General features: G+C 46.6%; 1 protein-coding gene across 6 annotated transcripts; it reads left to right on the plus strand.

Annotated features, from left to right (window-relative positions):
* The first annotated feature begins 1102 nt into the window (after positions 1-1102).
* Positions 1103-6784, plus strand: DNAJC22 (DnaJ heat shock protein family (Hsp40) member C22). 6 transcript variants are annotated; one of them, XM_047867010.1, is made up of 4 exons: positions 1103-1189; positions 3770-4717; positions 6437-6618; positions 6700-6784. In XM_047867010.1, exons 2-4 carry the CDS (start codon positions 3878-3880, stop codon positions 6716-6718), a joined length of 1041 nt encoding a protein of 346 aa, XP_047722966.1. In that variant the 5' UTR covers positions 1103-1189; positions 3770-3877; the 3' UTR covers positions 6719-6784. The 6 variants fall into 6 exon arrangements, with proteins under 6 accessions (XP_047722966.1, XP_047722964.1, XP_047722962.1 ...); XM_047867008.1 differs by lacking the exon at positions 1103-1189 and adding an exon at positions 1696-2439; XM_047867006.1 differs by lacking the exon at positions 1103-1189 and adding an exon at positions 2449-2629.
* The last annotated feature ends 8066 nt before the right edge of the window (positions 6785-14850 follow it).

Genomic DNA, 14850 nt, shown 5'->3' on the forward strand with positions numbered 1-14850 from the left:
GACTGGGGGAGGGGGCACGGGCGCCAACCGCGTCCCCAGCAAGCGGAGCCAGGCGGGGTCCCGGCCCGGGCCGACCCTAGGGCAATGGAATGAGGAGACCCACTGGCCTCAGAGACCGGGAGACAAGCCCGCCCAGGGGCTCTCCCCCCTCCCGGCCCAGCTCTGCCAACTCTGCGGGCCGGCTCCGTCTCGCTTCAGCGGCCGCCACCCTCCGTTGCCCCTGGAGCCGCCGGGGAGGCCGGTGTCGGAGCCAGCCATGCGGCGGCTCCTCTCAGGCCGCTCCCGCGGGGCCTGGGCTTTGGCGGCGGCTGTCACGAAGCCGACATGCCGGGCGGGCCGGCAGGGGCGGGTGGCGGGGGAGAGGAGTGGGGGGAGGAAGGCTGGGGCGGCTCTGGCTCACAGTGGGCGCGCAACAGATGTTTGCGCTATTGAGGGACAAGGTGGTGTGGGGCACCCGGAGGCGCGGAGCCTGGGGCTGGAGGGCGCGCGTGGGGCAAGGGGTGGCCTAGACTTATGGGGAGTGGGAGTCTGGCCACCCAGCGGGGGTGAGAGGAGCTCTGGGGACGGCTGAGCTGAGATAGACCCCCTCCCGCTATGACCAGGGTATAAAGAACAAAACAGAATGGATAAGCAGGGAAGTTTGGGCCCCACCTGCAACGGCCTCCGCGGCCCCTACCCTCCAATCCTCACAGTTCTCTTTTGGAGAAACTGAGGCAGCCGAGGCTGAGAAGGGCCAGGAAGGTTAAAAGCGGGATCAGCAACGAGGCTGGGACGCCAACCAGACTTCCCGCGTGGGTCCCCGGATTCACCCGCCCGCCCCGGTCCTTTCGTGGGTAAATACTCCGCCACGTCCCCCACCGCAGTTGAGACCCTCCCCTCCCGCTTCAGCTTGTCAGATCCCCCCACTCCCACCCCCCGCCAGTTTATAGAACAACAATTTGGGGAAAACAATCCGGGCCGAGTGACGGCCCCGTAATTGTGACAAAGTGAGTGCGGGCGGCTGGAGAGAGCGCTAGGGCGGGAGCGCGGCGGGGCGAGGCGGAGGCAGGGGCGCCTCCTGCCCGCCCCGCCGCCCTCTCGTTCTCATTCCGGTCACCTCCCATCCTCTCCTTGACTCTTCTCCAATTCTTCTCCCGGCCCCTCGCGCCTCCCTTCGCTTGTTCCTCCATCGCTCTTCCCTTTCCTCTCGGTAACGGCTCCTCTCCCGCCCCCACCCCCGACCGCCCCTCCCTCGATGTGCTTTTTCTCCGCTCACTTCTCCCTCTCTTCTCCGCCCCCCACTCGTTTCTCCATCTTTTCCGCGCACTCCTGTCGCCCTTGGGCCCCTGGCTCCCACCGTACAATCCGCTCTCTCCCCGCCCAGCCCTCGCTTCCTGAGCTGGAACCCTGAGCACCCTCCCCGACCGCCACTCTCTGGGAGGTCAGCTCAGCCCAGCAGCGCTGGGTTCCTCCGGCCTCAGAGCAGGCTGCGCGCGGCCAGGCGGCCAGCCCCTTCCCTCTGCGTTCCGCCGCTGCTTCCCCCACCCCGCTTCCAGCGCCGGGAGCGAGTTTGTTTGTCCAGCGGCGGCCGCCGCCGCCCGAGCTGTTTGCCGAGCTTAGCGCGCCGCCTCTCAGTGCGGGCCCAATTAAGTCTCATTCATTATTCAGCGCCCTGTCCGCCCCCGCCCCCAGCTGGCAGCTCCCGCGTCGCTTTGGGGCCCCTCCCAGCCCTGGCCCCTCGGTGAGCCTTAAGGCGCCTTAGGAGAGCCATGTTCCCTCCCCAGGCCGGGATAAAGGCTGAGGGGCTGGCAGTGTGGGGGCCACCAGACCCACCCCACCCCCAGGTCAAGACTGGGGACTTTGGAGAGCCAAGCCTTTCCTCTACAGAGGAGGAAACAGGCCCAAGAAACTACGTGACTTGGCCAAGGTCACGTAGCAGAGCCAGGATGGGAGCCCAGGGCATTGAAGCGAAGGCATCTTGCATCCCAGCTCTTTCCCAGCGTCGAGGTGGGAGGAAGGCAGACGACTCTGGTGCTGCGGCTTCGCTCTCGCTCTGCTCTCTGGGTGGGACGCATATCCCTTTTTGCTAGTGTTTCTGCCTCTCGCCCATAGCCTTCAGGATACAGCAGGCTCGGGCTCCCACTAGGTCTGGAGGCCCCTCAGGTTCAGGCTCAGGTCTAGACGTAATTCCCCTGACTAGCAGGCCTGGGGGCGGGGCAAATGAGGCAAACTCGGGCTGGGGGTCCTCTCTGCAGTCAGTCCGTGGGTGAGTCGGCCTTAGAGGAATTGGAAGTGGAGCCATCCAAGGCCGTCTTGAAAAACAACGGAGTAGGAAGAGCGTGCACCCTGAGAGGGACAAGTCACCCCCTCATTTGTAGGGATGGAAAGGGGCGATCAAAGGCCTATTTTTGCGTTTATAGCGAGCCACTCGGGGCTGCTTTGCCCCGGCAACTGGACAAGGTGAGTCTGGAGACCCGCCCGGCCCCGCCCTTCCGTGAGCGGCAGCGCCACCTGGCGACGGTGGTGCAGCGGTGCAAGCGCGCTCGGTCTGGAGTGGGGCGCTGCGCCAGCCTGGGTAGGCTGGATTCGCCCTGAGAGCCTCACACCGGGTTTACCCGACAGGGCGGGCGAGAGGAGCCGAGGCTGAAAGGTGATCCCAAGGGGACCGGGTGTGTGTGTGTGTGTGGGGGGGGTGCTTAGGGAGGGGCCTGACCCGGACGGCCCCACTTCCGTGACACAGCAAACACAGAAAGACAAAGTCCATTTGGATGGAAGTGAGAGCGGAGTGACAGGGGCCATTTTGACTCTGTAGCCAAAGGAAATGACTGGTCTGACGGGGTCTGGGAGCCGGGGTACCCAGGTACGGCAGTCCACCCTGGGACTAGCGAGTAACTGGCTTGTGGTCTTGAGGCCTACTAGGGGGGAGATGCTGGCAGGCACACGTTGGCATCTGGCTTGGTATTCTGGGGGTTCAACCGGCCTCTTTGGAGAGACTCCAAGTCTGCCCTGGAAGGAGGTGGTTGAACTATGGAGTGCCAGGGTTTAGGTCAAAACGTTAGTTTAACAGAACTGTTTAAGTGAAGGGACTTGAGGACCTCTTTCAAATTTGACTTGTGGGAAGATTTCGTGGCCTGGAGAGATGGGAAGGCTGGAGAGGAACCTTGGCCATGTGTCTGAGGGCGGCCATAGTGCGAATCTGAGGAGGGCTAGGGATGCCAGGGGACTTTCAAAATGTGTGGGAACTTTAGAAGGGTATTCTGTTCACTCCTGTTCACTCCATTCTCCCATGAATCATTCCGGGAACCAGTGGTCTGAAATTTAAGCTTCTGCTTTTCTGTCCATGTGCTGAGTTCTAAACCAACTGAAAGCATTTAAAACATTTTTCTCCCTTAAATTTGGAGTTGGCTGTGCTTATAAAAAACAGAAATGAAGGGCGCCTGGGTGGTTCAGTGGGTTAAGCCACCGATTTCGGCTCAGGTCATGGTCTGGTGATTTGTGGGTTGGAGCCCCGCATCCGGCTTTGTGCTGACAGCTCAGAGCCTGGAGCCTGCTTTGGATTCTGTGTCTCCCTCCCTCTCTGTCCCTCCCCTGCTTGTGTGCTCTCTGTCTCTCTCTTTCTCTCTCAAAAATAAACTTAAAAAACAAACAGAAATGAGGAGCCAGACCAAAGGGTATGGGAGAACCCGCATTTCAGGGACACTCAGGAAGATCTGCGCTTATTATTGGAAGGAGAAATGGTTACTCTTAGGGGCCTGGATATAGTCTTATGACTGCTTTTTTCATCTCCTAGGGTCTGGGACCATGACAGCCATGTTTCTCACAGATGACCCCAGATTTCTGCACTCTGGGCAGTATGTCAGGTGCCACTGGACTTGATCTGACACCCTTTACCTAAAGGATGGCCAAAGGGCTCTTGGTGACCTATGCCCTTTGGGCTGTAGGAGGCCCTGCTGGGCTCCACCACCTGTACCTGGGGAGGGACACTCATGCACTGCTCTGGATGCTTACCCTGGGGGGTGGCGGGCTGGGCTGGCTCTGGGAATTCTGGAAGCTCCCGAGCTTTGTAGCTCAGGCCAACAGACCCCAGAGGCAGAGGCAGAGCTCAGTAGGGAGGACACCCCCTCTCAGTTTCATTCGCTTTGTTGCCCAAGTGATAGTGGGCATCTATTTTGGCCTGGTGGCTCTCATTAGCCTTTCTTTCATGGCCAACTTCTATATTGTGGGCCTCCCACTGGCAGTTGGCTTAGGGGTCTTGCTTGTGGCTGCTGTTGGCAACCAGACCTCAGACTTTAAGAATACGCTAGGGGCAGCATTTCTTATTTCCCCTATCTTCTACGGCCGCCCCGTAGCCATCCTTCCCATCAGCTTGGCTGCCAGCATCACAGCCCAGAAGCATCGCCGCTATAAGACTTCAGTTGGGTCAGAAACACTCAGTGTCCGGCTCTACCGTCTGGGCTTGGCTTACCTTGCTTTCACAGGCCCACTAGCCTATAGCACCTTCTGCAACACAGCAGCCACCCTTAGCTATGTGGCAGAGACCCTTGGCTCCTTTTTGAGTTGGTTCAGCTTCTTCCCCCTCCTTGGCCGCATCACAGAGTCTGTCTTCCTTCTGCCTTACCGGATCTGGAGGCTGCTGGTGGGGGATCCTGGTTTCAGCAACAACTCCTTCCGTGAGTGGGAGAAGCTCTATGAGTTTGTTAACAGTTTTCAGGATGAGAAGCGTCAGCTGGCTTACCAGGTAAGTCTTTGTTCCCTCTCATTCCTGTCTGGGACAGCTCTGAGAGTTAGGCTAAGCCTTACTGGAACTGATGCCCCGTATATGGGAGTATATGTTTTCATGTCTGCTGGGTTGGGCCCTAGAAGGGTGTCCGGCTTTCTTTGGGCTTCTGTGTGCAATGGGTGAAGGTACAGGGTCACTAACAGTGAGTGGGAAAAGATAGGTATATATTGTTTACTTTTTATTGAGGTGTAACATATATAAAGTAACATATAACATATATGGTGCCTCGGTGGCTCAGTCAATTAAGCATCTGACTCTTGATAGTGACTCAGGTCGTGATCTCACAGTGGTGAGATCAAGCCCTGTGTTGGGCCGTATGCTGATGACGCATTTTATGTATACATCTATGTAACCACCACTCAAACCAAGGTATAGAATATATCCAGCACCAAGAAGTTTCCCTTGTGTCCCTTCTCGCTCTAGACTCCTTTCCTTGGAAGAATCTCTATTCTGACTTCTATTACCGTAGATTAGTTTTGTCCATTCTTGAACTTCATACAAATGGAATCATTCGGTATATACTATTATGTCTGACTTTTTTCCTTTTTATTTATTTTTTATTTGTTATTATTTTTTTAACATTTATTTTTGAGACAGAGAGAGACAGAGCATGAACGGGGGAGGGTCAGAGAGAGAGGGAGACACAGAATCCGAAACAGGCTCCAGGCTCTGAGCTGTCAGCACAGAGCCCGACGCGGGGCTCGAACTCACGGACTGCGAGATCATGACCTGAACTGAAGTCGGATGCTCAACCGACTGAGCCACCCAGGCGCCCCTGACTTTTTTCCTTTTTAAATTAACTTATTTTTATTTTATTTTTTTAAAGTAGGCTCCACACCTAGCGTGGACTTGAACTCACAACCCTGAGATCAAGAGTCACATGCCTGAGACAGCCAGGCACCCCATGTCTGATTTCTTTCATTCAACATTATGTTCGTGAGATTTATTCATACTGTTGCATGCACTATGAATAAGTACTGTAACATTTATAAATTGTTTCCATTGTTGTGTAGTATCCCATTGTATAAATATACTACACGGTATCTATCCATTCCTATTGTTAATGAACATTTAGGTTAGTTCCAATTTGGGGCCATTCTAAATAAAGCTGCTGTGAACATTCTTGTACATGTCTTTGGTGGACGTATATGCTTATTTCTCTTTCAAGGAAGAGATCTTGTGAGGATGGCGAAGTCCCAGGTTAGAAAACGGGCAGCTGTGGTTCAAAGCAAAGCTTGGTTCTTGCCATCAGATCCAGAGCTAGCCCATGTTTCAAAAGGCTGGAATTCTAGGGGCACCTGGGTGGCTCAGTCGGTTAAGCGTCTGACTCTTGGTTTCGGCTCAGGTCGTGGTCTCTCTGTTTCATGGGTTCAAGCCCTGCATTGGGCTCTGTGCTGATGACATGGAGTCACCTTGGGGTTCTCTCTCTCCCTCGCTCTCTGCCCCTCCTCCACTTGCACTGTCTCTGTCTCTCTCAAAATAAATAAATAAACTCAAAAAAAAAAAAAAAAAAAAAGAAAAAAGGCTGGAATTCTAATCTGAGGTTCTGGGCCTTTCTCTCAGGCAAGTAAAAGCCGACTCCAGAGATAGCACAGCCTGATTTAGCAAGGAAGTGGGGAGAGACCCAGGTTCTCTGAAACGTGTGGAATTCTAATTTTCACCTTCTGTTTCCCTAAGGTTTTGAGTGTCTCAGAGGGGGCAACAAATGAAGAAATACATCGAAGATACCGGGAGCTAGTGAAGATCTGGCACCCTGATCACAACCGACACCAGACAGAGGAGGCTCAGAGGCACTTCCTGGAGATCCAGGCTGCATATGAAGCCCTGAGTCAGCCCAGAAAGCCCAAGGGATCCTGGAGGTGAGAAGAAATTGCCCCTTGAGGGTGGACTCTTCCTGGCAGAGCTGAGCAGCTTGTCCCAACCCAGCTTTGCCCGCACAGGTCATCCCAACAGCATTGAAGAACTGGTCTGTTTGCAGTGGAGATGAGAAAACCTTAAAGGAGTGAGAAAGCTATTGTAGTGGAATAACGTTTCTGTTTTGAATTTCTCAATTGTCGGTTATTGTATTCCTGATAAGTTCTTCCTAAAACTAGATAGTGAAATTAAAGGCATGTTATAAAACCAATAAGATATCTTTTAGAGAATATACAACCTTGCCCACCCTGGTACATTGATGAGCGATGGAAGAAGATTGTTTAACAATTTCTTTTCTCTTTCTCTCGTTTTCTTTCTTTCTTTCTTTCTTTCTTTCTTTCTTTCTTTCTTTCATATGCAAAGTACTGAGTTAGGAGATTGAAGGAAAAATATGAAGGTTCTCATATTTCACAAGCTGTCCTGTGGCAATAGGGATTTGATTTGATCTATTCTGTAGATTACCAATGGGTAAGAGAGGGGTTAAATGAGAAAAATTGCAGAAAAATATCTTAATTCTATTTATAGGAGAGCTTTCCACTTTTCCTAAGAAGGAACAAGCTGCCGTGGAGTGGGGGTAGTACCGCTATCGCAAACTTTTCTGCTTGGTGAAGTATTGTAAAGAGCCCTGAGATTTTGCTTGGGTGGTTGGACTGGCTGAATTCTCAGGTCTCCCCCTGACCCTGAACTACATACTCTGCTGCCTAGGAGCTTACAGTCTGGTGGGGGATATAACATACACAGATATCCAAGTTCACCTCCTTCAGCGTTTTGATCTAAGTGTCATAAGAATTATAAGTGGAGTACACTGGAACATTGGAGAAGGGGCAGATGACATTGTTTGATGGGGACTCATGGGAAAATTTATGATTTTATATTTCATGTGCCTTTATGAGGGCTTTGGGGAAACCGAGGGAACCAGTGCTTGAGTATCTCAACAGGGTCTTATTTAATTTCCATGTAACTAGCCAAGTGTGGAAGAAACGTCTAGGACGGATAGGAAGACTGGAGAACCGGAACATGATGTTAAACTTATATACTTTTACTCCAGTTTTCTTGCTCTTCTTTTGTGTTTGTGTGATCCCTCGAACTTTTTTTCGGGAAATTAACTCTGAGTGATATCTATCTATCTATCTATCTATCTATACACATACACACACACACACACACACACACACACACACACATATATTTTAAGGTAGAATTATTATTATTTTGGCTAATACTCTTTGCAGATTAAAATAAAATCTGGTCTCATCTGATCAACTGAGAGGAATGAAATTTGTAGATGTGTTTTTCTTTGTATTCATATATAACAAAACTTGAACAGTTTTTGCTAATGAATTTTTTAAAGTTTATTTTGAGAGAGAGAGAGAGAGCATGAGCAGGGAGAGGGGCAGAGAGAGAGGGAGAGAGAGAGAGAGAGAGAGAGAGAGAGAGAGACAGAGAGAGAGAGAGAGAATTCCAAGCAGGCTCCATGCTATCAGCACGGGGTCCAGCACAGGGCTCGATCTCATGAACCCTCCAGATCATGACCTGAGCTGAAATCAAAAGGCAGATGCTCAACCAACTGAGCCACCCAGGTGCTCCTACCAGTGAATTTATATACCATGATTTCAAGGCCAAATTAACTTTTACACCGGTGTAAAGTTGCCAAAAATTGATATGTTTCTTTTGAAAAATACTTAGAATCTGTGAAATCATCACATGGAATTTTAATGAGGTATTTTCATAGACCATTGATTAGTCACTTATTAACATGATATCTAGTACTACTTCTGCACAATGTAAATATATTAAAAATAGTCTATTAGGAAAAAGGAACAAAAGAGTGATTAGGGGCTTTACTTAATTTGGAAAATATTTTACTATTCTCAAATTTTGTTATGAGCTTTTGTTACAAAAATATGGCTACACTTTAATTTATGAAAATAGGAACTATTGGGGCACCTGGGTGGCTTAGTCGGTTAAGCATCCAACATTGGCTTAGGTCACGATCCCACAGTTCGTGAGTTCAAGCCCCACATCAGGCTCTCTGCTGTCAGCACAGAGCCCGCTTCAGATCCTGTCTCCCTTTCCCTGCCCTGCCCCCACTCACACTTTCTCTGTCTCTCAAAAATAAATTAAAAAAAAAAAAAAAAGAACTATTCAGGAGCAGTTTCTATTGTTTCAACATGAGCAATGCTACAATAAATATCTTTAAATGTGTGTTACTGGTGCTTTTTGTTTTTTTGAGGCTGGATTCCAATAAGTGATAATATAAGGTCAAACAATGTATATTTAAAATTTTCATTGATACTGTATCAGGTTACTTCTGGAAAATATTCTGGTAATTTATACTTCCTCCAGCAGTGTAAGGAAGTGGCCCTTTCCTTGGAATTGGAATGGACTGTTATCACTCTTTTAAATTTTTGCCAAGATGATGGGTGAGGAATAGTATCTGATGACTTTAATGTGCCTTTCCCTGACTCATAGTAAAGGTCAGCATCTTTTCAAATTTTGTTGGGTACTTGCATGTCCTCTTTAGTGAAAGCCTGAACGTAAGTATTTTCTGCTTTTAGAAAAATATTATCTCCAAAAAAATAAATTATCTCCTACCTGTCTTTGTGAAATCTATTTTGTTGGTATCCTCGCTTGTAAGGAACCTTAACTCTTTGTCGTATGTGTCGTAGATATTTTCCCCCAGTCTATGGCTTGTCTTTCAACTTTAAGCATGAGTTTTAGAATCAGAAGGATTAGGATTAGGATTTTAACGTGGTTCCATGATTTTCTAGCTGTGTGATCCTAGGTTTCTTTAGTCTCTGAGAGCCTTAGTTTCCCCTAAAATTGAGATAATAGTATGTACTCTTAAAGGGTTGCTGGGATAAGGAAACTAGCATATGTAGAGTGAGCAAATATAACTTTAATATAACCCTTTCCCCCTTTCAGCCATGTAAGGAAACAAGGCTTGGGTGTCTAGGGGAGTTAATTGGTATGGAATGAAGGTTCTACGTGTAAGGCTGAATTTTCCTAGAGTGTATTAGTGTATTTTCTATTAAAAAAATTCCTTTTGGTTTCTTGCAAATCACCGTAATGCTTACAAATAAGGATTAGAAAGTAGTAAATAGGAATGATGGATTGTGTTGTGGTGGTAGAGTATAAATGGTCCCTCTTCCTCACCTCCTCTTTCCTAGACTCTCTCTCTCTTGTTTTATAATTAAGAAAAATTCCAGGGGTACCTGGTTGGCTCAGTCAGTTAAGTGTCTGACTCTTGATTTTTGGCTCAGGTCATGATCGCATGGTTCATAGGATCAAGCCCCATGTCAGGCTCTGCACGGACAGCAAGGAGCCTGCTTGGGATTCTCTCTCCCTCCCTCTCTCCCTGCCCTTCCTTGGTCACACTCTCAGTCTCTCTGTCTGTCTCTCTCTTTCTCAAAATAAATAAATCAACTTAAAAGGAAAAATTCCAGCCTTTTTTTTAGCTGTTCATGGGGAACCGGGGAAGTGGTTTGGATTTGGCTGTTCTTAGGCTGTAGTTTTAAAAAGGGTCAGAGCTCATCTGGGCCAGTTGGGATAGCAGAAGTCCTCAGAATGAGACAACTCTGAGGGTAAGATGAATCTTATGGGAAGGAGTTCACTGCTTGTAAGATGGCCCTTTTCACTTGCAGATTGTCTTTGCAGAACTCTCTTGTCACCCTTTGGCAGATTCATTTCAATTAGGGAGGCTATTCCCTGACATCTGGAGTCTCAGTCCTTCTATGCAGGACAGAGAGGTAGTTCTATTTTCTGAGATGCTATGGCATGGTGATCTGCCGTCCACCTCTTAGTCACATTGGTTACTTTAGTGTGGATTAGTTTAAAACTTTGCACAGGAGAAATTTTTGTAGGTATGGGCTGAGGCACGTGGTAAGAAGTGAGAAAGATGTTATAGAATGTTATCTCTTAGTAGGAAAGACTCATTAAGACTCATATTTGGATTTCATCTTCCTTCTTGCCCTGGCCTGTGAATGGGTTCTGAAATTGAGTCCTTACCAGGATTAGACTACCTACACTCCATCCCCACTCATTCCGGGGACATCTGTTCATATATCTCATAGTCACTGGTATAGCCCAGCCATTTTTTGAAAAGAAAAAAATGGCACAAAATTATGGGAATTGAGAACTTCTGGAAGGGAATTCTGCTTTGCTAACAACCCTGGGACATTATTATCACGAAGAGACTTTTCTGGGGATGTGATCCCCAAAGCACCTGATATAGCGAAAATCAGCTGTAAGTAGAAATTCACTATAAAATAACTCTATATTTATATAAACCAAGATATTAGCAAGTGTGAGGTCTTCCTTATTCTCCAACCAAGAAGATTTCATGAGATCCAATGATTTCATATTCTCCCACTCCCACAAATAAAAAATGTATAGGGCCTTTTAAAGAGTTGGAAGGGAAGTGAGAAGGCCTCTATGCCAAGTGCTCACTCAGTGCAGGACCTGAAGAATAGCTTTCCTCAAAGATTTCCATTTTGGCATTGGCTTCAGTTGGAAATCTGCTACCCGTTTCACCTTTTGGACACCCTTAATCGTTAAGTTCTTCTATCGGACTAAAATTTGCTTCCCTGTAATTTCTAGATACGCCATCTCTTGTTTCAAAGAACAAAACCCAACAACAACAACAACAACCCTTCCTTGATAAGCAGCTGCCCTCATCTCATATCCTTCGAAATCTTCTCTTTTTTAGATGAAACATTGCCTTGGTTAAGGAAGCACTGTAGTTTGGTAGGAGGAGACGGATGGAGAAGTGCGGACATAGGATTCTACCTCCACCGCTTGGGGGACCAGCCTGCCGTTTTACCACTCTGGGCTGCAGTCTGTCCCTTGTAATACGAGGAAGTTGGACTTACATGCCCTTTGAGATTGCTTTCCACGCTGAATGCTGGGTTCTTAACTTTTCAGCTGAGGCTTGTGCTAAATGATTCTGTTTGTCATCTTCTGTCTGCCCTCTGGTGGACACTGTCTTGGGAAGAAAAGAAAATATTACATTGCTCGAAGAACAATATAATGGCTACCCAGCCACCCCCCAAATAAAAAAAATCACCTACATTCACCTTGCTGTTTCCACCTATTCATTTTCCCTTTTAGTCCTCATCTGTAAATGTGCATAATTAAATTTTACACGATTGTCTCATATCAAGGGCACAATTTTGTACTGCTTTTCCCCCCTCACTGAATCATAAGCATTTTATACATTATTATGAAGATGTATATATGTGTATATATTTCTATGAAGACATACATGTATTTAATTGATATGTAATTCACATGCCATAAAATTCATCCTTGTATACAGTTTAATGATTTTTAGTATATTCATAAGGTTGTGCAACTATCACCACTAGCTAATTTCAGACGTTTTTGCCTTCCCTAAAACAAACCCCATACCCATTAGCAATCACTCTCTGCTCTCCCCTCCCCCAGCCCTTGGCAACCACTAATCTACTTTCTGTCTCTATAGATTTTCCTATCCTGGACATGTTATATAAATGGAATCATACAATGTCTCCTTTTGTGTCTGGCTTTTTTCACTTAGCATAATGTTTTCAAGATTCATCCATGTTGTAGCATGCATTATCATTTCTATGTTTTTTATTTTAACTTTTCAAATAGCGTATCATTATATTTTAATGCTGTATAATATTCCCCTTTTGGGGAGACATTTAGGCTATTAATGTATATATTTTTTTGTTATAAAGAATGCTGCATCGATATCTTCATGTTTCTAATTCATCCATTCTCTTGAATTATTTCAGAATAAATTCCCATGGGTGGGATTACTGGGTCAAAGGGTATGAACATTTTTATGGCTCTTGTCAATATTGCTCTTAAATTGTGCCCAGAACTAAATGCAATTCTCAGATGTGTTCAGACAGAACGGGGTACTGTGGGGCTATTAAGTTCTCAAGGTCTGGACAATATATCATCCTTGAAATCAAGCAGTCTAAGAATTTATTAGCTTTTTTGGTTGCTCATTGAGCTTATAGCCAACGAAGGCCCTTAGATCTTTTCCTGGGTACTGCGTCTTAAAGCTATGCTTGCATCTACTCTAGGACCCAGGAGGTTTTTGAGGACTCCCTGACTTGAATTTAGTATTTCTTTGTTTTCTCTTTTCTTTACCAGTAGGTGGTCCTAACAAGCCAGCAGGAGCTTTGGGTTTATTGCAGTCTTAGCTAAGAACTGCAGATGGCGCCTTAAGGCTGTTGCAAGGGTCAAATATGTCCCTTCACATTTTTTTTTTTTTTTTTTTTTGGATCTGGTAGTGATACCTCCTTAGTAGGTTTATTACTAGAGTTCAGTCCTCCTCTTTTGTTGGGAAAGAGAGAGCAACTGTGAAGTTGGATCTGGGTGTTATTCAGGGCAATCTCTAAATGAAATGTGTTTCCTAGATGTCATTTGATCTCCTGGGGGACTCTGAGGCAGTCTGTCTCATGTGAGAGCTTTGCTTGAACACACGTTTCATGCCACTGCTTTGGCTTTTGATGTTCACACCCTGAGAAGCTGATTTTCTGGTTTCTCTTCATGTTCCTTGCCATCTTTCTCTTGGTCACCGTAAAAGATTGAAATATGTTCAACTACCTGGTTTTATTCATTTGTTTTGTTAAGGTGGGTTTTGAGCAACAAAAGTGAAAAATTTATGTAGCATTCTGCTGCATGAGATTTCATTTCAATAATTTGTTGCTCAATTTTTTTAATGTTTTATTTACTTTTGAGAGAGAGAATGGGTGCACCTGCGAGTGGGGGAGGGGCAGAGAGTGAGGGAGACAGGATCCAAAGCAGGTTCTGCTCTGATAGCAGTGAGCCTGATGCGGGGCTTGAACTCACAAACTGTGAGATCATGACCTGAGCTGAAGTCGGTCGTTCAACCGACTGAGCCACGCAGGTGCCCCAATTTGTTTCTTTCTTTATTCTCATTTTTCTTTTCTTCCCAATTATTTTCCTTCTCCCCACCTGTCATCCACCCTTTCCATTAGCCCATCTGCTTATTTGCAAACTATTATAACTTTAAGTATGACCTTCAATTTTCTTGGTTTGAACCTCACTGACAAGTCTCAACAGTTCCCGGTATGGGAAAGTTGGAATCGTTTTAAATCCATTCTGTGCCATACCTTAGTCCCATTTCTGGACTGGGAAATGTTGTGGGGAACATTGATCGTCTGCTGGGCAGTGACTGACTTAGCATGAGAGTCTGGCTTTGTGAGCACCACCTGAAGGGGCATTTTTCCTAGCATCAATAGGTCATTCACCTTTCAGATGAATTAGTATAAAGAAAGGAACAGGAAGGATATGGGTGAAATATACCCATAACCACCAGTTTGGACTTGGCTTCTGTTGATACTTTCTCCTTTTCACTCCTGGGGTCCATGGCAGAGAGTGTAAATTTACTGCTTTTGGATTGGAAAGCAAATAGCTGTTCCATATGGGCACATGGTGTCATATTATTTATATTCAGCGACTGGAAACCCATGGCCTCTCAGCAGTTGACTTTTCTTGCACAGCCAAAAGGCTGATCATTTTAGACCCATCTCCCTTCCAACTCTAATTCTTTTCCATCAGTGTGTTTCCTGTTCTCATGTTCATGCCTTTGCTGATGTCACTCTTCTTTCCTATAATTCTTTTTCCTCTCTGCTAATCCAAATCTCTACTCTTCTTTTACGATCCAGCTTAAGGTTTATCCCTAAATGATACCTTCACTGATTAATTCCATCTCCAGTAATCTTTCCCCCTTGAATTTCTTCAGTATTCTTGTGAAGTTTGGACTATTCTATCAAGCATTTTCCTACATATTGCTACATAATCATTCTCTGTCTCACGTTTGTAAGTCTTGACTCTTTAACTATACCAAAGCCCCTTGAGGGCAGCGACTGTCTTCTCCCCATGCAAATAACAGGATATTTAACAGTGCAAACAACAGACATGTTACTTAACAATTTAAAGCCTCAGTTTTCTCATTTGTTACATGGGAATAATGATGCCCGCATCACAGGGATGTTGAGACAATCAAATGAGACCATGTGTTGAGAGCGCTTTATAAACAATAAAACATTTTGCAGAGGCTAGTCATTATTAATTTTAAAAAATGGTGACAGACTGGGATACCTGGGTGGCTCAGTCAGTTAAGCATCTGACTTCAGCTCAGGTCATGATCTCACAGT

This window comes from Prionailurus viverrinus, chromosome B4 (assembly GCF_022837055.1).
Source record: "Prionailurus viverrinus isolate Anna chromosome B4, UM_Priviv_1.0, whole genome shotgun sequence".
NCBI classification, from domain to species: domain Eukaryota; kingdom Metazoa; phylum Chordata; class Mammalia; order Carnivora; family Felidae; genus Prionailurus; species Prionailurus viverrinus.

Excerpts from the sequence above, each read along its gene's own strand:
- DNAJC22 (XM_047867010.1), top strand. The coding sequence starts at position 3,878 with ATGGCCAAAGGGCTCTTGGTGACCTATGCCCTTTGGGCTGTAGGAGGC. Across the intron at positions 4,718-6,436 it reads AGCGTCAGCTGGCTTACCAG|GTTTTGAGTGTCTCAGAGGG; the intron begins GTAAGTCTTTGT and ends TGTTTCCCTAAG.